At 40.9% G+C, this 26,176-nt stretch overlaps 4 protein-coding genes across 4 annotated transcripts; all 4 read right to left on the bottom strand.

Moving 5' to 3' along the window:
• Positions 1 to 2,919: 2,919 nt before the first annotated feature.
• On the bottom strand, positions 2,920 to 3,459 carry LOC108024457 (cytochrome b-c1 complex subunit 7). The gene has a single exon (XM_017094374.3). It carries the CDS (start codon positions 3,343 to 3,345, stop codon positions 3,010 to 3,012), a length of 336 nt encoding a protein of 111 aa, XP_016949863.1. The 5' UTR covers positions 3,346 to 3,459; the 3' UTR covers positions 2,920 to 3,009.
• A 166-nt stretch (positions 3,460 to 3,625) lies between these two features.
• Positions 3,626 to 4,659, bottom strand: LOC108024883 (DBF4-type zinc finger-containing protein 2 homolog). Its single transcript, XM_017095028.3, has one exon. It carries the CDS (start codon positions 4,526 to 4,528, stop codon positions 3,758 to 3,760), a length of 771 nt encoding a protein of 256 aa, XP_016950517.1. The 5' UTR covers positions 4,529 to 4,659; the 3' UTR covers positions 3,626 to 3,757.
• A 138-nt stretch (positions 4,660 to 4,797) lies between these two features.
• LOC108024882 (DBF4-type zinc finger-containing protein 2 homolog) lies at positions 4,798 to 6,136 on the bottom strand. Its single transcript, XM_017095027.3, has one exon. The coding sequence runs from the start codon at positions 6,003 to 6,005 to the stop codon at positions 5,001 to 5,003; it is 1,005 nt and encodes a 334-aa protein (XP_016950516.1). The 5' UTR covers positions 6,006 to 6,136; the 3' UTR covers positions 4,798 to 5,000.
• Positions 6,137 to 13,317: 7,181 nt separating this feature from the next.
• Positions 13,318 to 15,947, bottom strand: LOC108024308 (plasminogen-like). The gene is made up of 5 exons (XM_050888759.1): positions 15,807 to 15,947; positions 15,696 to 15,741; positions 15,149 to 15,639; positions 14,443 to 14,509; positions 13,318 to 13,546 (listed from the first exon to the last, which is right to left on the bottom strand). Exons 1-5 carry the CDS (start codon positions 15,853 to 15,855, stop codon positions 13,318 to 13,320), a joined length of 882 nt encoding a protein of 293 aa, XP_050744716.1. The 5' UTR covers positions 15,856 to 15,947.
• Positions 15,948 to 26,176: the final 10,229 nt, after the last annotated feature.

Below are 26,176 nucleotides of genomic sequence, written 5' to 3' on the forward strand. Positions count from 1 at the left end.
GCAAATGAAATGTGCGCTGGATTTTTGAGCTGCCTTCCATCTTGGCCTGGCCAGGAGTTGCCTGCTTTGGGCATTCTTTTAAATATGTTTATATGCAGTACATTTTATATCTGACAGATATTAAGTACCTATATTTAAATCTATAAATATAAAACTGTCCACACAAATTTAAAAACTCTTTTTTACCATTAAAATCCAGTGTTTAAAAATAGTTTCAAGGGAATTCATCAAACAATACATCAAAAAAATGTTTGTTTATATTATCTTGGAGATATTTTTTAAATTTATTGAATAATATGTTATGATTCCTTTTGTTGCCCCATGTGAAGCGCACTGTAGATACGTTATCGAAGCTGCCATCTTCCCCTTTTTCACCCTTTCTAAAGGTAATTGCAGAACAGTAAACTGAAATACGTTTCTTTAATCAAAGGGCAGCTAAACTTAATTTTCCCCAGAGAAAGAAGGCTTTAATCATAACGCCAGATCGCAGAGCATTGCAGTTTCGCTTATGCTGGCTGGCGTAACCCTCGCAAAAACCGAATAAATATTCACTTTTTACTTCACTTGTTGTTGTGGTTGCATTATTATTGTCGTAGTTGTTGTTGTTGCTGGCATTTTCAGCGGTGATGGCGATGCTGCTTCTGTGGTCGCCCTGGTCGAAAATTCCCCAAAGAATCTGACGCACTTATCGCAAATTACTTTGGCAGTTGCAGCGCAGCGTTGCTTTTGTGTATAAATTTAACAATTTACCCATACACGTGCAGGCATGTGTACATTGCAAGCGCAGGGGATTGTAAATTACCATACACATGCACACGCACATATACTGAAGACTAAATGTGTCCAAAGAACGTGCAATGTCCATGTCCATGGAAGGGGAAGGAAAGTAAGGACAGTGCAGGATTTGTAAAACTTTTGGCCAACATGGCGTATGCATAATATTTCTCCCTGCCGCATGTCGGCCGACAAACTTCATTAACAAACACAGTGGCCAGAAATGCAGCAAGCCCACGAACTTGCCGCAATAACAATGCAAATGTAACAACTCGAGATGTTGCAGGTTACAGCTGCAACTTCTGCCGCTGCCACTGCTGTTACTGCTGCCGCTGCATTCCTCCAATTAGCCGCACAACTCATTAAGCTTTCACGGCGACTTACCGTCTCTTTTTCTTTGTATTTTTAAAGCACACTTTCTTGCACTCGTCAATTAGCATTTGTTTCGGGGCGTTTAATGGCCAGCCAGATGTTGCTGCAATAATTTATTGTTGCCATTGCCGGCTTCATAAGATGTTAACGCGCACTTAATGCCACTTAAAAATACGCATAAATCGCAGAAAGAGTTTCGGCCCGAAAAGGGTATGCAAAGGGGGGAAAGAGACCGAGGACGGTTGGCCACTTGTCCACTTACATGGCTACTTACAACGCTGCTCAAGCATATGCATGCAGATGACCATGTTGCAGTTACCACCCCTTTCCATCCCATGCCGCACCACACTATGCCACATCAGTAGCAGCTGCATGGAAACAAGGTCGAACAGGGGACAGGGCTGGAAATGTACACAAAAATAAGGCAACAAAAATAAATAAAAATGAAAACCGAGCAGCAACAGAGCAACAGCAACTGCGGCACGCAATTAAGTGCATTTAATTAATTATTGTTGATAAAATAATATTTTTGCAATTTATTGTACAAGCGGCAGTTGGGCATTTGTGGGTGGTGGTGTCGCCGGTGGGTGGGTAAGACTGCCGCCCGCCACCCGTTATTTATGCATATGTGAGCGCAAATAAATAACGCCAACGATGGCAGGAAAAAAAGAAAATGGGATATAAATAAAGGAATTCGACTATTAAATACCCTGTTATTTAAAGGGTAACATTTTATGGTTCACCAAATTAAACGTATTTAAAAGTATGTCCCACCAAAAAAGTACTTGGGAATTATAAGCTCAGAGGGACTTCGGTTTTGCTTAAACAGAAACTTGGGAATTATTAACCAAAAAGTGAGTAAAAACTATATTTTTTTAATTTATTTTAATTAAAAGAAAAACTTGGTTTAAGTAGCTGCTTATTATCTTACAGCTGAAATACATTTATAAATAATTTTTCTTTTTTTTGTTTTCCTTCCAACTTTACACATTTAATCTGCAGATTTACAGGGTATTAAAAGCCCTTGCTGCATTCCCCTGCGTTGACGTTATCAGAACTCCGGCAGTTACTGGCCACAGACGCAGCGATATCGCTCCCGTGGCAGCGGCATTGCCTATCGCACTGGCCAACATCGAAACTATGGCAGATCAATTCGAATAACAATAATTTCTTCCGGTCGAATGGCAGCGCCAGAACAATCAGACAGCGGCAGAGATGCAGATATATCTGCATGTATACGGCCGCGAAAGTATCTGCATCTGCAACTGCACCGGCATTGTTGCTTTTGCTGTTTGCTGCATTTTAAACAGGATGCGCATAAGTATACGAGGATTGACAGGATGTGCGGGCCATGCACACGCATTTTGTTTGCCGCTGACGTTGCCACGCTCCCCGCCCCCTGCCACTTGCCACCTGGCACACGTTACGCCCACTTTAATTCGGGGGGCGGTATACACATGTTCGGCGGCAGAGGGTCACGCCCCCCACAGCACTAATTTGTATTGTTTTCGCTGTTAATGAATTTCATATATTGTATTTATGCGCCGCACTTAATGCGAAAATTATTTGCGCTGACATTGGCCGTATATTGAAAAGGAATTTAAATCGGTTGTCGATTTCGGGAGATGGGTTAAAGCTGGGGATAAAGTGCTATAAGATGGTACGGCATTAAATCGATCGATTAAAAACCTTCATGTAAATTTAAAGTAGTTCTCAAATTAAATGATTCCATATGTTCAAACATAGTATTATAGAAAAATAAGTCCCTCCTGGTTACCTTTATGGAAGCTTTTAATCTACTAATAACATATAGTTAAGGCGTATTCATATTTCAGCATTTAACACTTATTGGGGACCAAGATATCAGTGGGTTTTATTCCACTCCTCGCGTTCCTCGCGCTCCTTCACCACCTCGTTGAGGTACGGCTCCAGGTACTTGACGTCCTCCTCGTACTTGGTCCACTGCTCCTTGGGCAGGATCGTCTTGGTCATCGAAAGGTGAAGTGCCCGCAGGATGCGGTAGTTGCGCTCATCGTACAACTTGCGGGGCAGGCGCCGCACTGCCTCCGCCACATCCTCGTTCTCGTAGAGACAATCGTCGCGGTGTAGACCGTACTGGTTGAATCCAGACATGTTGTAGGCCCATTTGCCAAGCTTGGAAAAAACCGCGGGTCCCACCTTAGCCACGTACTTCGACATGATTTACGAAAATTAATGGGAATTTAGAAAGACGTTGGGTTTTCTTTTGCAAAAGGCTAGTCGTAGAGCTGACAGTTTACTCAGTGATTCTCTGTGGTTTTTGATTTGGTGTGCCTGTAAGTAAACTTTTATAAACTCTCTTTTGACCGACTTTCTTCTGACTCATGTAAAACTTGCATAACTATTCAAGGACTTAGATTTCTTTTGTAAACATTTTTTTTCACATTTCTTTATTATTAAGAAAAAGTATCCCATTTGTACCGCAATAAAAATCAAAATATTTTATCTAACGCAATTGTTTAATATATTTTGGACTGGCATATATTTGGTTGCGGATACGGACTTCCAAAACGCAGGTGCATCACGGGTTTTCTTTGGCAGACGTTGAGCATTTTTCCAGTAGCTTCCTCGCTTAGCAAGGACCACAAGGGCCAAAGCCACAAGGTCCGGGTCCACAGGGTCCACACGGTCCGCAAGGACCACAGCCAGGACCGAATGGTCCACAAGGACCGCAGGGACCGCATCCTGGTCCGCAAGGTCCGCATCCGGATCCACAGGGTCCACAAGGTCCGCATCTGCCCTCAGCGACGGGGTATTGGCAGGTGGAAAAGCAGGGCAGCGGGCAGCAGGGTCCTCCGGGAGCACAGGGTCCAATGGGGCAGGGTGGGCAGGCGGCGCTGGGCTTGTAGTTGATGGGTCCATTGGGATAGCAGCAGTACTCCCTTGGTGGGGGTATATCAATGGTCTGCGGCTTCGGCTGGCACAGGATCGACTGGCACACCTCACGGGGCTCGCACACCCTCTTGGGATAGCACACCACATAGGGATCGGGGATCATGGACGGGTAGTAGATCACCCTGGGCTCCCGCACCATCTGCGACACCCAAATCAGCTTGGGCACCTTGATGACCCTCGTGGCATCCACCACCTTGGGTATGGTGATCTGCCGACATCTGTTCACCACCATCGGCTCCGGCACTATCTTCTCCGTGAAGACCACTCGCTTCTTGCAGATCATCCGAGGTGGCTGTTGGACTGTGATACATTTCGGGAAGGGCGGCGGGATGCGAGGAGCACATTGTGGCAAGGCCTCCAATTGGGCGGCATTGTAGCACTTCGGCGAGCACTCGAAAGGACCGCAGCAGGGATCACAGGGACTGCAGGGACCGCACGGAGAGCACATGGTTTATTTTACAAGGCCTAACCAAAATTGGAACTGAAAAAATAAATTTTGTATTCAATTTTTTTGTATAAAATTTAACCACAGAAATTTGGAAGTGTATCGAAGCGAAACTGGTTTCGAAATGGCTAGTAAACTAGTTACAAAGTATAAGTGGACTGACAGTCAAGCGCAAAGCCTACTTAAAGAAGAAAATTGTATTAAGAAAAAATATATAAGATACAATTAAAGTAGCCTTTTCCTTATCTGTCAATAAGAATTCCATCGTGATATTCGCTTAAATCCGATTTTATTTACAGCCAATGAGTCGTCAATGTGCTGACAAAGCAAAGTGTACTATAGACTTTTGGTAGTGCTTCTGAGCAGGACAGCGAAAACAATATGATATTCTGTATCGGAGTCGAGCGGTCGGCATAGACAAGTTGGTCCACAGGTCACTGGTTTCTGACAACGGGCAATCCGGAGATAGATGATCCTAGCAGGGACCACAGGGACCGCAGGGCACTTGAGGACCGCAGGGACCAACTGGACCGCAGTGGGTGTTCCAGGGAGTTGGGGCGCACGGGTAGCAGGGACCGCACTCGGGTGATTCATATGGACAGGGGGGCGAACAGGGTCCGCAGGGTCCGCAAGGACCGCAGGGACTATTGCCAAGCGGCCCGCAAGGTCCGCAGGGGGCACAGGGTCCACATGGAGCCGGCACAAACGGACCCGACGGCATCGTGAGGCCGCAGGGCCCGCAGTTCGGAACGGCACATGGTCCGCAAGGACCGCACCTCGGCCCACAGGGTCCACAGGGGCCGGGACCGCAGGGACCACATCGCGGGCCGCAGGGTCCGCAACCTGGTCCACATGGCCCGCAGGGTCCGCACCTGCCCTCGGCAACGGGATACTGATTGGTGGAGAAGCAGGGCAGCGGGCAGCAGGGTCCTCCGGGAGCACAGGGTCCAATGGGGCAGGGTGGGCAGGCGGCGCTGGGCTTGTAATTGATGGGTCCATTGGGATAGCAGCAGTACTCCCTTGGTGGGGGGATATCGATGGTCTGCGGCTTGGGCTGGCACAGGATCGACTGGCACACTTCACGGGGCTCGCACACCCGCTTGGGATAGCACACCACATAGGGATCGGGGATCATAGACGGGTAGTAGATCACCCTGGGCTCCCGCACCATCTGCGACACCCAAATCAGCTTGGGCACCTTGATGACCCTCGTGGCATCGACTACTTTTGGTATAGTGATCTGCCTGCATCTGTTCACCACCATCGGCTCCGGCACTATCTTCTCCGTGAAGACCACTCGCTTCTTGCAGATCATCCGCGGAGGCTGCTGAACTGTGATGCATTTCGGGAAGGGCGGTGGGATGCGCGGAGCACATTGTGGCAACGCCTCCAGCTGAGCCGCATTATAGCACTTCGGGGAGCACTCGAAAGGACCGCAGCAGGGATCGCAGGGACTGCAGGGACCGCACGGAGAACACATTTTTTTGACTCAAGTTTTCCAAAAATAAAATTTATAGAAAAATATCTTAAATTTTTTTTACAAATTTTTACTGTTCAATTTGGAAGTTGTTCGGAGCGAAAATAGAAACTGAATGAGATCTAACGACACGACGACAGCATTGCGAAAGGTTTCCCAGGCCTTCTTCGATCGATATGTGGAAAATGGAGCTCTTTGATTGAGTTAGATAACACATTCTAAATTATACATAAAAATTCTTAAATTTATTTGTAGATAGTCCAGTATAAAACGCATTTTGTAGTTTATTTTTGCTTGTCGTTTATAAAAATGCTATACTACCATTGAACTAAAGTTTTCAGAGTGCTATGCCAATTCCTTTGAATTGTAAAGTATGTTAATAATGCTTAAATCTGCTTCATGCGATTGCTTAAACGCTTGCAATGAAAAATCGCGGGGCGGTTCTTGAATGGAATGCATTTTGCAGACCGGATTCCATCTCCACATGACGTATGCGCGACGTATCTGCATATATTTCAACAATATGGCATCTGCCGTTGAGTGGGTTTAAGCCTTTAATATGCTAGCGCCTTTATGTAGGCAGGCCGCTTTTTTCGGCGCAGCTGAAAGCCAACTTGGAAAAAACTACAACGAATTACAGAAAAACGTCGGAAAACACTCTGGCGAGCCCGGCCTATTGAATATACATATATGGGTTTGTTTTTTGCCCAGTGCCTGGACATGTCAGCGCCGAAAAAAGCGTTTGAGAGGTGGCTGGGCCTGGGTTGGTTCGGATGGGTCCTGAAAGCCTTAGTGCGTGGGTGGGCGGTGCAATCGGCGCTTTGTGCATGCCACTACCATTGCGACACTGAACAATTGCGCATTCACAAAAAACTACAACAAAGAGCGTGGTCACAGCGGACCATCGATGTTGACAAAGGCTTTTGCATGCGATTCAGGTAAATTCTAAAATATTTGCTCCATTTTAAATGCCATGGGAGAGGCAAGGGAGACCATACAGCATGTGTTCGTAGTTAAACTATAAATAAAATAGAAAACCTAGAAGATTTTTTTATTTTAAAAGTTACTAGGCATATAATCCTAGTAATTAGGTTATTCTTTTGAAATTGTATTTAAATATCTAAAGAAAAATTTTTTTATTATTATTATTTTATTTGTCTTTGTGTGAAAATCAAACTCTAAGCTTCCTGTAAACTTATAAAACAAAATTTAAACCATCTCAACTTGTTTCCCAGAAAATTCGTCACAATAAATGTCTTAATTTACCAATTTTAAGAGCAACATTGATTTAATCGATTTGGTTTCGGGCTACGTTCTAGGAATTCGCCCAGTTCTTTTGCCTGTAATAACAAGCCTTTGGCTTATGGTCGTAATTATGCAAGAAAAACATCAACTTCTTGGGCTCGAGTGGCCCTGGAGCGCTTATCGAGCGAGGTCTGATGGTCTCCGACCAAGATCCCAGTTCCTGGCCACAGACAAAGCGCCAGCTAATCCCACCATTTCCAGAGCCCCCAAAGAGCCTGCCTAATCACAGACCCGCCACTTGGCATCACAGTGCCACCGAAATTGTCAGCTAATAATGCAAACAATAACAGGCAACAGTCCGAAGAAATGGCGCACATTTCGCATAATTACGGGGTGGGCACCCGCCGAATCCCTGTCGAGATGGCCCGGCTAAGGCGGCGCAATTAGCGGACTTAGTTCGGGACTAGGCCCAAAACAATGTTGGGTTGGTAAATGGGGGAATAGTCACAGACTGCCCATAAATTGGGCAGTGCCTGCTGGAGGATAGATAGAGCAGCAAGTGTCAGTTGGTGGACGTATTTGGTTTGGCTGCACTGGGGGAAAGATCGCTTGTTTGTACAGGCATTGAAATATGACTTCGCCTTGAGAAATATAAACATCTCACATATTTTTTAATTATTAAAAATGTATACAATTTTCTTTGAATTTGTTGACAAGATTCCAGTTTCTTGGTCTTTTGTCTTCTTAAATAATTTGTATCGCACCTAATAAACAGTGGCAGGCATTCTTTAAAATGGGGTCCCATTTTGGTTCTTGGTCGCTGACGTTGTTTGCTCGCATTCTTTGCGGTCGTTTGACGTTGATAAGTATTCTGATTTATTGACAAACAAACTGTGAGTGCGCGGGCGTTGTGGCAGCATTTATTTAAATTTATATATTTATTTATGGTCTGCGCACTCGCAAGTACACAAACGGATAGACAGATGGATGTTCAATCGAAGTTGTGCTTTAACCCGTGTTGAAACATAATGCCATTTTTTTTTTAAATAAAGTGTTTTGGTTAAGTCTGGTTTTTGTTTACCTATTTTTGGTATATTTTAATTTAAAATTTTTTTTAGTTATTACATTATTTAACCATTTAATATTTAATTTATTAAAACGTAATTTATTCTTTGAATATTTTCAACATTAATTTTTGTTTTGCAATTTAATATGGGTTAATCAGATTTTTGACTACCGTTTTTTTATACATTTGCTTCGGTGCATTTCCGCTTGATTTCAATAATTTCAACTTCCGGCACGAACCGGAAATGGCAAATAAAACGCACCACCATTCAAATACACTGATAAAAACACAGAGTTCTATAGAGTGAGACCATTTTCTTTTGCTAAAGGGTATTAAGGTATAACAAGTTTATCTTATTTAGGCAAAAATAAAGCAATTTTTAAGGAAAGCTACAAAATGTAGTTAAAAAAACAGACTACAAATTATTGGCTATAAATTTTATTACAATTTTTAAGTTTTATAAATATAAAAGATTTATCATTTTCTTTCATGTTTTTGCTTTAATTGCATCATCTCAGTGGCAACTGTATGAAAAATCGCATAAATTACGTGATTTTCGGGAAGGCTTGATTCTGCCCAAATCCGTGCATATAAGTTGTTTATTTTTTGCCAGGCAGTAAATTTGCAGGCCCATGCATATGGGGAATGACCATGAATTACATAAAAAGCCGCAAATACCGAAGTCAAAATGCGTGGCCTCAACGTTTCTGGGCATTGTAAAGCATGCCGCTGTGCATGTGCAAGAGGGAAAGCATTTCCCTAGCAACATGCAAACGATTCAGTCAGTGGCAAAAAGAAAAAGGAATCCAAATATATATTGCAATCCTTTAGGCACGCGGAACATAATGAAACGAAAATGCTACTGTGGCAACAGCAGCAGCTGCAAGGACATTCAGGACCAAGCGCCGAGGACCCCAAAACCAGGGACCGTCCGAAGCCGTCCGCTTGCCATTCGCCGAATAAGAAAAAATAAATAAAAATGTGAAAATATTTCTTTGGCAAACATTTTTACAGCCGCCTGGCCCCTTCGTCCGCTCCATTCCTAGGCTGACCCCGCTTGCCAACCAATTCGCAGTCATTTTTATACAAAAAATGTTTTTATTTATTCCGATGGGGCGGAGGCCCCTTTCTCTTGCTTCTGTTTCTTTTTCGGCAGGGATGCTTATCGACTGGAAAATTTCGATCCAATATATATCGGCTGATATATGGCTTTCAATATTAATGGTACATATATAAACTATCGAAAAAAATCGAATTCGATTCGAAATCGATTTTTTGTTGCATGAAATGTATAATAATCTATAAAAATAATGTAAAATATTTTTAGTTTTTAAATCTACTCCAAATATTTAATTTAACTGTATTCGATGAATATTTAAAAAAAATTTTATCTTTTGTAAATTTAAAAAATATATTTTTTAATCTCTGTATCCTACGGATACTTTCCATCCCTATCTGAGATGCGAGTTATCGCCCATGCCCCGAAATCCTTGCAACTGGGCCTGGCTTGTGGCCGCCGGTTGATTTATATTGATGAATGTCCGTTTGTTCGTTAGTTCCGTCTTCGCAGGCTGCCAAAGAGATTTACTCGCAAGGGGCGGGCAGGCGTGGCAGTTATTTTACTCTTTGCCTTTTGTTGTGCTGCACTCGCACTTCCATATATATGCACACACACATATGGCGGCACACACACACACTGGGTGCACTTGCTTATGCTCAGTGCCAGAAATTATTGCATACTTTACGGAAATTAACCGCATTTCCATTTCTTGCACGCACACAGGATGGCTGCGTCATCTCGTCCTCCCGTTTTCCCCCGAGTCCCCGGAAAACCCCTTTCCAGTCTTCCACTTGTATACATATTTACAATTTTAATGACTTTATTTTTGTGCTGGCATAAAATATTTCCAGGCACTTACAATAGGGTAAAGTACGGTGATTTCGGTTGGGGTTTTATGATGTTACTTGAATGGAAATGCAGTTTTATGAGTTCTTATAATTTTACTTATTTCTATTAAATAAAAGTGCAAAGAAACCAAAGAATATAAATAAAATAACAAACATTTTTTTAAGTATAATTTCAAAATTATTTCTAACAAAAACCTTATAAAGTGACCATACCAGGAACAATATTTTATGTGTTGCACAACTCTATGTTATATAGTTATAATAATTATTAGAGTATTTAATGTTCGGCATCGCCCCAATGGCATTATCCTTTGTTCCATTTGCCTGGTTGCTGATTCGTTCAGGTCACTTTCGAGGGAGCTGCTGAAAGAGTGCAGGGAATTAAGTGAGGCCGCCGTCGTACAATCATATTTCTTTGTGACATTTTCCTTGTGCATTATTAATCAACCGGGAGAATTTTAATTTATGTTGACATGCACTTATTTATAAAGCGCAACCGAATGCGAAAAAATATTTTAACCGGAAACCGCATGCGAAACCAGAATGTCGCTGATTTCTCAGTTATTTTCGGCAACGTCGTCATTAGGTTTGCATGTGAATTTAAATGTGCCCATCGAATTCAGAGCTATTTAACGTATATAACTAAGACTTTTCACACAATAAAAAAGGTTTTTGCTTAAGAAAGAGTTTATCGAAAGATTTGTAAGCTTTTCACGTAAAAAAATAAAAGAGCACAACCTGAAGGAAATAGCATATTGTGGAAGTCAAGTCGTGCCAAATGGTTTTTCATTTGCAGAAAAATATAAATTTCCATGCAAATCGTGGCAGCTTTGCGAGATGCGATGAAAGGAAATTCACCTATTGGCGGAAAGGGTGAAATCCTTAAGATTAAATTAAGATAGGTTAGGATCAAGGAAGCTGCTGCTGCAGGTGACTTACCTAATTGAATTCCACCCAATCTGTATTTTTCGCTTGCAATGCAGCTTATTAAAATCGTTGCTAGGGAAAAACAACTTCTTTTGCCAGGGAAACTGGGAAATATTAATATTTCTCTATAGTTTGATTGCATTCAATCATTGGAAGGCGGAACAATTCCTTTGATTGACAGCAGTGACCTACGCTCCGTCCGCTGATCAAAGTTCAAGGGGCAATTGGCACGCCGGATGCGTAATCTATTTCGAATGGCGACCATGCAAATCGAAGAAGTTACATCTATAGCCATAGCCAATGTCTCTCAGCTGTCGACGTCGACTGTCGGATGCATGCGAGTACAATACAACACAATTTGCTGGTGATGGTGTTGCCGCTCCCCGTCGTCCTTTTCGTCCTTTTGTCCTGTCAGGCCGTCTGTCGAACAGCGAGATGCATAGAGAAATTGCATATAAAATGCAGACAAATAACTTGCTCCCCATGTTTAGCGTGTGCCCTAACGCCTGACATTAACAATGCAGCAGCAATAGCAGTAGCAACAGCAACATTCGCAACAGCAGCAGCAGCAGCAGCAGCAGCAGCAACATCAGCATCAGCGGCAACCAGCTGGCAATAAAATGTAACAAACACATTGACTGCTGACAAATAGCATTGCCTGTCAATTCATCAAAAAGAAAAAGGCAGCCAAGACCATCAGCGAACGCGCAAAACTATTGACAAGCGCACGCACCGAACACTGAAAGAAAAACTGCATATTACTAATTTTCAAAAACCACAAACAACCAAACTAAAATAGGGTTTTACATTTTTTAGGTGTCTAGAAGTATGCAATGTTTTTGTCCTTATAAGTAAGAACATTATGTTGCATACTTTTGGGTGGTGTATTCGATATTTTCAAAGACTATATATTTTTCCCAGTTATCATAAGGCATTTTCCCCTGTGCATCGTAAGCGGATCTGATCGAATGGGAAATAGGATGCGGGACGCGGGATGCAGGACGCAGGAGGCGCATCCTTGCACTGCTGACTCGGCAGTGGCAATGGCAGACTTGCAGCAAATTTGCTTAGCTGCCAAACCAAACTTCGATTGCCGCGAGCCTGCGTGTGAGCGTGTGTCTATATGGGAGCAATACGAGGGACTGTTACAAATTGTTTTGAAATGAAATTCAAACTGCAACTGGGAAACGGTGCATATTGCTCTGTGCGCGCACTTCCCGACCTCGAAACTTCAAGCGTCTCGCGGCTTGCTGGCTTAAGAAATACCAACTCGGAAAGTTGACATCTTTGTGGGCAGGATCAAAGCGATTATTTGGTTATTTCAAGGTTTTTACATCTCGCAAAAAGGGATGAAGAACGCAGAGCAGTTCCTAAACCGCTGCCCTTACCTTTATTTTCAACGTAACAAATTGCCTCAATTATTTCCATTCTCAACCCCTCCGTTCACTGGCCGAGTTTATGCTTGTAGCTAGGGTATAAAAACTTTATTAAAAACTTTTGTGCCCAAGCCTTTTTATTAGACCTTGTCTGCCCTTAGTCGGGCCCTGGTTTATATACCCACCTTTCTACATGTAGCCAGGGATATATATATTTATAAAATACACGCACACTTAGACGCCTCTCTGGCCGCAATACTGCACTCCAGGGGCGTTGAGGAAATCAAATTAAGAACATTTTCTTTGGCGAAACTTTTTGCGCCTGTTTAGAGTTTTGTAATACTTCAACACCCCCGTTTTGCAGCTATTAAGGTTCGGGCCCTATCTGCCGTCGGTCTTAGCCCCATGTGGTTACTTGAAAAATGCTAAATGGTCCCAGAGCAATTGCAGCCCACACCGACATAAATAGCAGCCAGGCAGCAGCAGCTTTTGGCTTTAAAGCCAATGAATTTTGCTGCTGGGCCAAAAGTGTGTGGCCTTTTGTCCCATTAGAGGGGGCAAGGTGCTTCCTAAAGTGGGGTTATTTTTACACTGAGCTTGAAAGTATAATTTTTGATATATAAATACAATTTAATAGATACTATGTATTTTAATAGGTATATTAAAATCATTTTATCGACTAGATATTTCTAGATAAATATCAATACTGACGCACATCATTCAGATAACCATTTGTATCGATTAAATAACATTAATGTTAATGGTTAATAACATAAATTATATGTTGGTTGTTTTAAACGGTTACTATAAGATCAACCTCCAGCACGATTCCGACAATCCAGTCGATGTAGCTTGCAATTTTGGTATATACACAATTTCCCAAAGCGTCATAGCTCTGAATTCCGACTAGTGTGTTACTCATTTTCCCCAAAACTGGCAATTCACTGACCAAGGGACTTCCTGAATAGGGGCACATTTTCTTGACTGTAAGTCCAGTGCAGATCTTTTTGTTTTTCGGAGCCCTGCCGAAGGAATCGTAGCACTTTTTTGGATCAAGTGCGGAAATTGCGTTGATACGTGGAAAAAAACTGAGCGGATCCCAATTGGAGAAGCAGCAAAGGCAAAATCGTAAGCTGGTATGCGAGCACCATCTTTACAAACGGAGAGATTGTGAAAAACTGAACTTATCTTAAATTGTGCTCAAAAAATATGAAATATTTGAGAGGCTGCGAGAGCAGCGTCCAAAGCTTATCGGCATACAGAGAATTGCATATAAATATGTTTTCTAAAATTCATAGGAGTTGGGCTGAAATCTTATCAGCAGACACAGAAAACAAAGTATAAGAGACAATAGTGCTGAATAGGGTTTTAATAAAATTTATCTACGAGCTGTTAGAAAGAATGTAAGAATAGAATATATATAATAATAAGAATAAAAATATAATTATTTAACTTTTTTCTATTAATATATACAAGGGTTAAAAACAACAAAATTACTTGTATTTATTTGTAAAGTGCTATCTTAAGTATTAGAATCCAAAAATGTCTTGATTTTTTAAACTACGACATCAACCTCTAGAATGATTCTACTATCCAGTCTATGTGGCTCTTGATATCGGTGTATAAAAATGTCCCCACACCGCCATAGCTTTGAATTCCAAAAAGTGCGGAAAGTGTTCTATCGTAATAGTCTATCTTGTTGATTAGAGGACTTCCCAGTTGTAAGCTTATTTTTTCGTTTTTGTTGCCAGCACAAATCTGATACTTCTGGGGCGATATATTTAAGACATTTTGGCACTTAATTCGCTTGAAGTGTGTAATTGTGCTTGTCTTGGATTTATAATTATTTGTATTCTCTTCTAATTCCCAACGCGTGACATTGAAAGTCCTGTATATTTTTATATCGATGTCCTGTAACCAAACGCATATTGGCCTTATGTGGTGTTTGTAGAGCACATCTTCTGCTAGTTCCAGCAGTGCAATATCTTTGTTAAAACTTTTTTTTTCATAGCGTCTATGAGTGTATGCGCTTAGGATACTGTAGTTCTTAGGTGGGTATGTATCGCTAATACTTTTCAGTTCAAGGCTCTTAGAATCCCCCAAACGAACAGTGATGTTGGAAGGTAATTCCAAATCAGGCGGTAAATCATTTAAACCGAATATCTCCATTACTTTAAAATTTATGATATAATATTCATATTATGCAAACGTTTGTGTATCAGAGTGCCAGTACAGCTTTTGTTAGGTAATATGATCAATGCCACCCAGGGGCTGTCGGAGATCAAATGCCCGTCATGATGAGCCACAGTACCACAGTTCACATAAAGCAGCTGCGCCGATGCCAGATGAAGCAGCATCCATAGGAATAGAGAAAAGCAAACTGCGGAATACATCATTCCAAGATTACGGCTTTCTAACAACCGAAACATACGATGATGAGTTCACTCTTAGCTCTGGTACACAAAACATTACTTCATATGTTTTTCAACGAAGCAAACGAATAAAATTCAGTTTTTGCGGCTGATAAATATATACGAGTATTTATGCTGAGCTTATGACACCATTATTTTATTAGTCTTTAGCTATTAAAAATAATGTATATATTTTTGTATACTTCTTTTGTTATATAGACATTATGACATCGACCTCTAACACGATACCCACTATCCAGTCGAAATACTTTAAAGTGTTGGTATACACGCAAGTTCCCAAAGCGCCTTGGGTCTGAACTCCAACGAGTGTGTACAAATTAGTGTCGATTTTAATGACCAAAGGACTTCCGAGTTCAGCACACTTGTCTTTGCTGCTGTGGCCAGTGCAGATTTGAGTATAGCCGGGATATACACCGAAGGAGTTTGAGCACTTTTTATTTTCAAATTTATTGATGCTCTTCGTTCTAGCAATTCCCATAACGTCCCAGCCGGTGGCTTTATAATTCCTGTGGTTTTCCAACTTTAGCCCTTCCCGTAACAGAATGCATATGGGTTTTATGTGAACCACAGTCTGGCTTAGTTTGATCAGAGCTATATCATTTTTATTGTTGGGCTTGTGAATGTAAATTTCGTCTACGTAGTATTCTCTGTAGCTTTCGTAAGCTCTTCCAAAACGGACGATACTGTTAAGAGATAACCGGATGATTGAAATATATTGTTAAGCTAAAAACCTACCTACCTCTGGTTTGAATTTAATACGCAGCTTGCTGCTGTTAACACGTATTCTGCAAGCAAATACACATTCTATAAAGGTACGTGAATGTATTAAAACCCTGGGCAAAATACAAACTTTTGTGAACCAGAGTTCCCGTGCATCTTTGTTGGTTGGATAAAATCATTGCCAACCAGGGGGCAAATCGATAGTTATCAGGCGGTTGATATTCACATTCCGAATCTAGGTACTGTCCATATAATTCTGGGAACAGCAATATTGCCAGTATACCAAAACAGACCGCTGAATTCATCATACTGAGCAAAAAGATTTCCAACAACTTGCCGGCTTTTCAGAACGAGCTCATGATAAGCATTTCTTTCTTTGTTCTGTACGTAAATTCATTTGTATTATTTTGGTCTAAGAGAGCAAAAAGCGAAAATGAAGAATTATAATTTATGGTTTGCGGAAGTTTGATGGTATAAAAAATATAAAATTAAACGAAGCTTGTTTAATTTTCAGTTAGAATCTTTCACATTAAATAGGCGCGGACCTAGGGTAGGGAAATTGAACGTTTTTTCCCACTCAAATAAAAATTATGTCTATCGCTAAATTAAAATACCATAAAAATAACGTCTTAAACAATTGCCCTAAAAATTAAAAATTTCCTCTGATCCGTCGCAGTAAAAATTCCAATCATATTCAGCGTTGTTTAATGTTACCATGAATTGAAACGATAAATTTGTTGTGTACAAATATAAAATTGTTGTGAATTTCTTAAATATGCTCAAAGCATATTTTATTAAATATTTATGGGGTACATTATTAAATATTATTTAACTAACTTTTTTAATTTATTATATCTATACTCTATGCATTTTCCAAGAGCCGACCCAACTGCTTAGCATCTGAAGACTATATAGACTCAATTAAAATCACACACTGGCACCAGGCTTTTCAGTTAACCTGAGTTTACAAGGTCAATTCAGTGGCTTTTGTGTGTTTTTGGCCCATGATCCTGCACCTCGTCTTCCTTATTGCTTGCTTATTGTTTTGCCGCTCGGCCATATCCCTTTCAAGTTCAATAGTGTCATAGAGCGTGTCGCAGGGCAGGCGTCCAAATTTATGGCCCAAACGGTTGACCTGAAGGCCGCGTGGCCGTAGTAGAGCCGCAGCACGTGCTCCGGGGCCAGGGAAATAATTTAGCCAAAAACATGTGAAGCTCGCCATATAAATTATGCACACTCGCCCGACAGACGACAACACATGGGTTGCTTTAAGGTATCGCATTGTCTATGCGACCTGCCCACCCGAATGCAGCAACAACATCGCACATAACTCACCGCCCTGGCCTTTTATTTTATTGTATTTTATCTTTTGGATTACTTTCTGCCATGACCACAACAAATAAACTTGAGCATCTTTGGGAAAAAACCCTCCGAGGCGCTGTGCGGTGGTGTGGGGGAAAACTCGGGCAGGAAAAGAAAAGATTTCCGTGGCATTGTTGCTGATGCTACTGGTGCTTCTGCCGCTCCTTGGCTCGGGTTTGCCCGGAGGTCTGGAGCTGGACAACGGCAACAATTGCGCATGTTAACATACTTGTAAGTAGTTTTTCCACTTTGCCATGGCATTTTGTTTTCTTTTCCATACCTCTTAGTCTTCGATTTCCGGGGTATGCTGTGTCGGGGCTCTTCTAGTCCTAAGAAAGTAGGATAACCCAGCATTTGTGATTACAAGATCTTTTTTTAATAAAAGGTGTCGTAATTTTATGACAAAATAAAATATATAAGAGAGTTCGCTTATTTTTGTTTTCATCTGGTCTTTTAATATGACAAGTATTTACTCCTGAAAAAAAAATTTTTATGCACTACAAATTTACTACATTTTTATTTAATGAAAGGCAATATTTCTATAATCTAAAAAAATATATATGTATATGAACTTTTATTGGATACCTCCTAGTCGCTTCATTTGTACCTCACTTCCTGTCGTTTTTCCCTTGTTTTTTTCCATCCCCCACAACGGACACATTTGTTTTCCTGGGGGCAGTTGCCTTTGTTTTTGTAATTATCTGCACGTTATTTGTGGGTCAATAAAGTTTCGTTTCATAGTTTGAGCGGTTGTCTGGGCTCTCAGCCCGGTCCCAGGATTTATGGCATATGCGTTTTGGGCTAATTTTCAGTGCCGCTGACCATGCCATTGGCCAGTAAAACATTAATAGCAGAGCATGACAGTCGGGGGAGGGAAAGGAAACTTGGAATGCTTCTTAAAATAGCAGCGGGCGATTTAATGGCAGCTGGCAACGTTTGCTCCTCGAGATGTTGATTAATTTATCGATACTCGCTCGATTGTCGGGTGTAATTGTAGCTGCCTGTCAGGGGATCGTATTGCCAGAGATTTATACGATGGCGTGATGGGCAGCTGGGATGGCGTCTTCTTTCCAGGCTCCGCATAACCGTACAAATCATTTGTGATAAATTGCCGGCAATCGGTGCTCAATTATTTAATAAGCCCGCCTGCTGCTGCTGCCAACTATTGAGCTATCAAATTTCATTCCTCTAATTGCTGTTTAGCGTACTCGGATATCGCGTTGCCATGGCTGGCAGGCCATTAATGTTCACCCGTTTGCCAATTTCGCATCCATCAGCGATGCATTGTTAATTCTAATAATTGCAAATAAACAAATTGCAACTGCCATGTTCTCGTTAAATTCGGCGCTTTTTGCTGCCCCTGCGGCTCAATTGATTATTACAGATGATCGGATGTGCTTATAACACGGCACACAACTCGATTTGACACGTATCGTGTTGTGTTTTTAATGAAAACACAATTTGTCCACCGCCGGTGATTAAAATAAAATGATTCGATTTGCTGAAAGAGAGAGCGACTACCGCTTTTTTACCCCTTTCCCGAGTACAGAAACCAATCACAAAATCCTCGCCTGCCGCCACGCCAGTTTAGCAAAATAGTTGGCAAATTTATTTGCCAAATAAACTGCACACAAAAGCCAATGGCAACGATGAGAGGCACTTGGCAGAGCTGAATTAAGCTGACCGTGGCAAAAACAAAGAGTAAACAACAAATTGAAAGGCATGAAATGAGAAAAGGCAAAATAAACGAACTCACAAAAAGTTGATCACAATCAAAAAAAGAAAAGAAGGCAAAAAAGTGCCTTCCAGTGGCACACATGCAGGTGTATCCGTATGTGGTAACGTCAATTGTTTAAAAGTGAAAATTCGATTTTGTGGTAAGGCAAAAGGCATCGGGACACAAACAAATGGCGTGCCAAACCGAAAAGCAAAAACTTTTCTTTTTCAATTTTTTTTTTGTGTTGCTCCCTATCCCCCAGTGTTTTTATAAATTTTTTTTGTTTTTTTTTTTTTTTGCTTTGTGCAGCAAACAAATTTTTGGTGCCTCCCTTGTCGGTTTGTTTGAATTGTCCCTGGTTATTGTTGGCTGTTCTCCTCCTGACGCTTTGTGTCAGGCCGAGTCCTGTGTGCTGATGTGGCCAACAAAGCGAGAAAAGGGGGCTAGGAGTACGGAACAGGCCAAGAAAAAAGATATATCCCGAAACGTACATATAAAACAAACGTGGTCGTCGGGCATAAAAAATGTCCGGCAGTAAAGAGAAGGAGAGTGTCCAAGAACCTGTGTCGTGAGCTGCATGAGGAACCGGAAAACTGGAAAACCGGAAAGGAAGATGCGGAGACACCAGTCGGAGGTTTTCCACCACTAACAAGAGACGTAACGATAACGAAAAACAAACTTTAAAAATTGGATTCTTCATTTGCATCGGCAAATCCAATCAAGCCAACGTAAAGACCCCGGCCAGACATATACACAACATAAAGCCGATGCACCACCGACTGAACCACTCCACCGGCTCCAGAACTCAGCCACCTGCAATTTGGAACCGTGCACAGAGAACTACCGAAAAGGAACTTGTTATTATTATTCAATCTCGTACAATTTCAGCAACATATCATTTTAAAAATTAAATATATTTGGCTTAGATTAAAATATAATGCAAAAAGCCTTCAACTACAACTTCAAAGAACAGTGGTTACAACAATACAATATCATTTCTTTACTAAATTAAAATTACAGATATTATTGACATTGTACCTTTGTTTATTTATCATTTTATTATATTTTTTTTTTAAATAATCTAGCATTCATATAAGTTTTATGCTTGTTTTTTACTATTTTGTGAGTTCTTGGGATATATATTCCTAGCTCGTTTTTAATATTTGTTAAATATTTGTGCCAAAGCAAACACCAATTCTCTCGGTGTACCCTCTCCCATATGAACATGCCCACGTTACGTATACGCCACCATCCCCGGAAAGGAGCAAACCAGAGAAGGAGAGCGGACACGAACAATAAATGAAAGGTGTGCGCCTCCTGTTTGTCCATATAGTTGACCATTGCTTATGGCCTGCCACCGACCACGCCCCCCAGCCCGCTGTGCCCGCCCCCCAATCCGGCTGAAAATTGGTAACGATTTGTATTGGACTATGGCCAAGCATAAAAGAGGCTGAGTCCGAGTCTGTTTGGCCATTGTGAGTGGACGAGCAGTGTTCGTGTGTGTGTGTGTGGCTGCATCGAGTGCCGAATCTTGTTTAAAAGTTTTGTCCTTTTGCAGTCCTCCTGGCCCGCAATTCCTCTCGCAGAAGGAAGGGTAAAATTTTCTTATTTGTATGCCCGGCTCACCTGCCGTTATCCATCTGTCTTGTATCTTCATCAAGTTGGCCAGTATTAAGTCGCTTGTTGGCCGAGCGACCGGCCTCCTCTGCCGCTCCTTTTGCCGCATGTCCTTGCAACGTTGTGGTTTTTTCGGTAAGCTCTTAAAAAACCCACAGCATGCTTTTTGGGTGGAGGGGTTTATTGATTGCACGGGCATACGTTTGCCATTTTATTACAAGCCAAAAAATGGAGCAAAAAAAAATACAACAAGAATGCATCGAAACGCCTCACTTTTGTTCTCGGCTGTGCTTTTTTTTCGTTCTCCCCTCGTTTTCTGGCCTCGTTAATTGCCTCAAAGCCAAACATTTGCGTCAGTGGCAACCGCATTCGACGTCGTGACAATGACAACGGCAACCGCCGCTTAAATTGCCCAAAACCGCGACAAGTGGCCGTGTCCAGCGTTTTCCCCACCTTCCTTCCAACAGCCCACTTCATCGGGCTTTGGGCCACCCTTCCCGGATTTTCTTCGCCACGGCCACGGGGCCACGGTTACGGCTCCGGCCCATTGGAGCGTATAAGAAAACCATTCATTAGCGCTTATCAAACGGCACAGACAGATCTGTCCCACCACTCAATGGCTGTTTGATTTTCGCCCTAAACTACGACGACTTCATACTCTTTCAGAGGGTACCAACATAAATGTCATCAGCTTGCAAGGGATTCAATTTTGACGATATTAAATATTTAGGTATAATGCTTTTATTAATATTAGCAGTCCTATAATTTTGTTTTTCGTTGATTGTAGCTCTTTAAAAGTCGAAGTCCACAGCATTTAAAAAAAAATGTGTATACTTTTATTGAAAAAGAAATACCATTTATAAATCAGTTAAGTTTCCATCTTATAAATTTGATAGGATTAATCTTACAGAAATATAATTTATTCTCTTATTCAAGCTAACGGAAAACTCAAACATTTTTCTATTAACTCGTAAGCTTCTCAAGAAAATAACCCTTGAACAAGGGTATTCTAAGCTTCGGTTCTTGAAGGTTTAACCAGCTTTCGATTTTTTTCGTCTAGCTAGGCCTTTGCTGACGTTTATTGTAAATGGCTGTCCAATGAAAATTGTTGTGGCCTATCAACGTCAACGCGGTCACGGCCGGGCCGTGTGTCATTAGTTCGGGAAAAAGTAGCGGCAAAAAACTTGTACGCCCGCAAGTCCTGAAAAAAATATCTGGCATTTTTATCGGTCCCCCATACGCTCGATGTCCTGCGTCCTGTTGCTGTCGCTCGTTGCCTTGCTTTAGTTTAATTGGCACTTGACAGAGTGGCCGACATCACCGCCAGACCAGGAACACAACAACCACTAGGTAAATCTGCTGCTGGTCCTCTGGTTCCTGGTGTTATCAATCAAATTGGCTTTTTCTATATCCATCAGCACGTGTGGGAGATGACTAGAGCGTTGATTTCTTGCGGCTGTGATATTATTTGTAATGCCCCTTAATTGGTGTATAATGTGCGCATTTAATTAGGTTGTTAAAGATTGGTAGATACACGAATTCTGACATTTTACTCTGCAAATTACTTCGTAATTGCTTTTGAATTTCCCACTAAAATTGTGCAGTTGTTATTAAAACCTTTCAATCCATTTTAATCAATTTTATTTGTATGTATATATATTTTATATTTGTATTTGCATATAACTAATACTGGGAATTGAGTATGTGGTTTGAAGAAAAACTAATGCAATGAAATACATTTCAATGAATATAACATGTATTTTACCTGTTGATATTAATAGTACTAGCATTTATGGATTTTATAAAGATGTAAAGATTATATTTTATAAATGTACTGTTTTTTTTAAATGACAGGGGAATGTATCTGAAGTCCTTCGCATGTTTGTGATTTGACCATGCCCAGAATGTTGTTTTATTTGAATAATTAAAACGCGCACACACTCGCAGATCAAGGGCTGTGTATCCGACTGTTGGCAGTTGCAATGTTATCAGGGCCAAGGCTTTTGGTAAAGGGAATTATGCATATGTATTTGTAAATCTAATGTCCTGCAGCACACCGCATCCGAATCAGGACGAGGACTGGAAACCAGAGCAGGAGAACCCAGAACCCAGTGCCCAGAACTAGGGCCCAACGGCCAACGAATTTATAACTGATTTCTGGTGATTTAGTTGGCTCGCCAAATGGAATGAGCCGAGTAGCGAATGTCTACGGCGGCTGTTTCAAATGCAGAGAAAGAAAAATAGCTTAGCTTTCAGCAACTTCCATAATATAAATAATATATCCCAGAACATACCATCAAAAAGTAAAACTTTATTAATTTAATTGTACCTTCAAGTCTTTAGAAAATTTATTTATCAAAAGTGTAGGAATTTTTTATTCTAGATATGAGTTTATTGTTTAAAAGCTCATTTTATTTCATGCTACTATTCTTAAAAACCCTTTTTCTTTAGTTTCTTAGCTCTTAGTTAATTTAAATGTCTATAATTCGTGTGATATTTTCTTCATGTGTGACTACTTATTATGCAAAATGCCGCACAAGGACCAACGGTTGAAGACCAGGGGCCGGAGGGGGCTCCAAATGGTTTGGACATGTCATGACGGAGCGCGTCTCATTTATATTGCATGGCTGAAATGCCTGTGAGGCAGTCGTGAACCCCCACAGATAGATAGATACAACCGGGGCTCACTTGAAATGCATTGAAATTCATGAGAAAAAAAGATGGCTAAATGGGGAAATGGGGGAAAAAATGTGGCGCAAGGCCGTGTGCCGGCACAAAAGTTAATTGAAATGCTATCAAAGCATATTCAATTAATTTAAATTAGCTCAGCGCGGCACAACACCAAACGCAATGGACCTGCGGCGCTGGGGCCGCCAAGTTTTCCAGTTTTCCCGCTTCGCAGTTTCCACTTGGCTGCCATGTTAATTATATGCGCCAAGGCTGCTGCCAACCAAACTAAATGGCAAAAGTTTTTCCCCCTGTTAGTGGCAAGAGTCGACTGCCAATGATAAGGAAAATCGGACGCTGGATGTGGGGGTCCAATGCCGCCTTCATTAATCAATTATTGCAAACAATTTACTGCTCTCTCTGTTTTCGCACGAAAACAACAATAATAATGACAACAGCCGACAATCAGCTATCAGCCATCAGCTCTTGGCAAAATATTTTTATTTAAAAAGGGCTTGCGAATTGTTAATGTTGAACAAATCGCCCCGAGCGTCCATCATTTGTCGGTTTTTGGCATCTCAAGGAGATGGCGAATGTAATTTTGTTTGTTTCACATGTCGAGCGGAGCTGTCAGTCCATTGACAATGTCAGAATTTCAATCAAAATGCAAATTAATAATAAACAAAAATGTCTTGACATTTACCCTCGCCGATGAGATCAAATTAAATTTCAATTAGCTGTCACAGGATAAAGAGAATGAGCTGCAAATTAGACAATCGCAGGACCTTTTGACGCTTTTCCAAGCGAGATATTGCGGTTGTTATTGAAAGGGCAGCTCTCAGCCCTCTAATAGTTGATCATAAAGGAACGTGCTCAAGGTGTTATTATTAAATCGAAATTACAATGACAAGGGGTTACGGGGGTTATACCTAGCCCTCAACCCATTCAGATATTCAGCTGTATAATGAGTACTTACAACAATGTTAATATAATTAAGGGTCTTAATGCTTGAGTTGATTCTTTTGAAATAAAATAATACTTATTGATATGACAATCCTTCATCTGTAAAAACTATATGAAGATTCCTTAATTGTATAACAAAGGCTTCCGTAATAGATACCCAATATTGCACTACTAGATTTATAACTTCAGTAATTTTTTGTCGATTTAGACGTGGGATACCTCTTTGAGTTTGTGATTGTATTCTCCCATAATCTGCATTCAAGTTTCTTAATTTAACGATGGTCAAAATTTTACACCCTTTTCATGTTCGGATTTTCGGTATTTTTAATGGTTTTCAGTATGGGGACCCAAAACTGAACTTAAAGATTCCATAACTTAGGTAATCTTATCCCGATTTAGACGTGGGATACCTCTTTGAGTTTGTGATTGTATTCTTCCATAATCTGCATTCAAGTTTCATAATTTAACGATGGTAAAATTTTACCCCCTTTTCATGTTCGGATTTTCGGTATTTTCAATGGTTTTCAGTATGGGGACCCAAAACTGAACTTCAAGATTCCATAACTTTGGTAATTTTATCTCGATTTAGACGTGGGATACCTCTATGAGTTTGTGATTGTATTCTCCCATAATCTGCATTCAAGTTTCTTAATTTAACGATGGTCAAAATTTTACCCCCTTTTCATGTTCGGATTTTCGGTATTTTCAATGGTTTTCAGTATGGGGACCCAAAACTGAACTTCAAGATTTCATAACTTGGGTAATTTTATCGCGATTTAGTCGTGTGATACCTTTTTGAGTTTGTGATTGTATTCTCCCATAATCTGCATTCAAGTTTCTTAATGTAACGATGGTCAAAATTTTACCCCCTTTTCATGTTCGGATTTTTGGTATTTTCAATGGTTTTTAGTATGGGGACCCAAAACTGAACTTCAAGATTCCATAACTTGGGTAATCTTATCCCGATTTAGACGTGGGATACCTCTTTGAGTTTGTGATTGTATTCTCCCATAATCTGCATTCAAGTTTCTTAATTTAACGATGGTCAAAATTTTACCCCCTTTTCATGTTCGGATTTTCGGTATTTTCAGTATGGGGACCCAAAACTGAACTTCAAGATTCCATTACTTTGGTAATTTTATCCCGATTTAGACGTGGGATACCTCTTTGAGTTTGTGATTGTATTCTCCCATAATCTGCATTCAAGTTTCTTAATTTAACGATGGTCAAAATTTTACCCCCTTTTCATGTTCGGATTTTTGGTATTTTCAATGGTTTTCAGTATGAAACTGAACTTCAAGATTCCATAACTTGGGTAATTTTATCCCGATTTAGTCGTGTGATACCTCTTTGAGTTTGTGATTGTATTCTCCCATAATCTGCATTCAAGTTTCTTAATTTAACGATGGTCAAAATTTTACCCCCTTTTCATGTTCGGATTTTTGGTATTTTCAATGGAACTTCAAGATTCCATAACTTGGGTAATTTTATCCCGATTTAGACGTGGGATACCTTTTTGAGTTTCTAATTGTACGCTCTTATAATCTGCTTTCAAATTTCTTAATTCAAATTCGATCAAAATTTAAACCCATTTTCATGTTCGGATTTTCCCTATTTCCTATGGTTTTCAGTACGACAACGACAACCAATCCAAGATTCAGAAAACAGAGTCTCTTTGTTGGCCCAATCCCTTATTTGTCAAACAAAAAATGAGCTCCTATTATTAACTTTTCAATGGTTTCATTTACTGAAAACGCAGTCGGGGCTTTGGCCTCTGTGCGCTTATTAACGTTTTGCATTTAACTTTTACATGGATGCTGCACTGAATTGTCGGCGGGTGGGCTAGTGGGTTGAATGGTCAGCCGCAGATGGTCAGAAGCATCTGGTTTTTGGCCCCAATCTCTGGCCTTTGTGCAACTAAATTATTTAGTTGTGTGGCCGGAAAGCAGAAGCAAGTAGTCCGGAGCGCGAGTGCGACCACGATGGAACTGCCATGATGCCATGAACAGTCCGGCAGTCCGAAAACTCACTGACATGGCCGGGCATCAAATGATTGCCCCAGACACTTTATAATGCATGAGTCTGCACCAGAATCAGCAGCAACTGCAACAACAATAATGACAGCAGCAACAGGAAGAGGCCGCACAATGAGCATGAACACGAGTAACCGAATT

The sequence above is a fragment of the Drosophila biarmipes genome, chromosome 3R (genome assembly GCF_025231255.1).
Source record: "Drosophila biarmipes strain raj3 chromosome 3R, RU_DBia_V1.1, whole genome shotgun sequence".
Lineage (NCBI taxonomy): Eukaryota > Metazoa > Arthropoda > Insecta > Diptera > Drosophilidae > Drosophila > Drosophila biarmipes.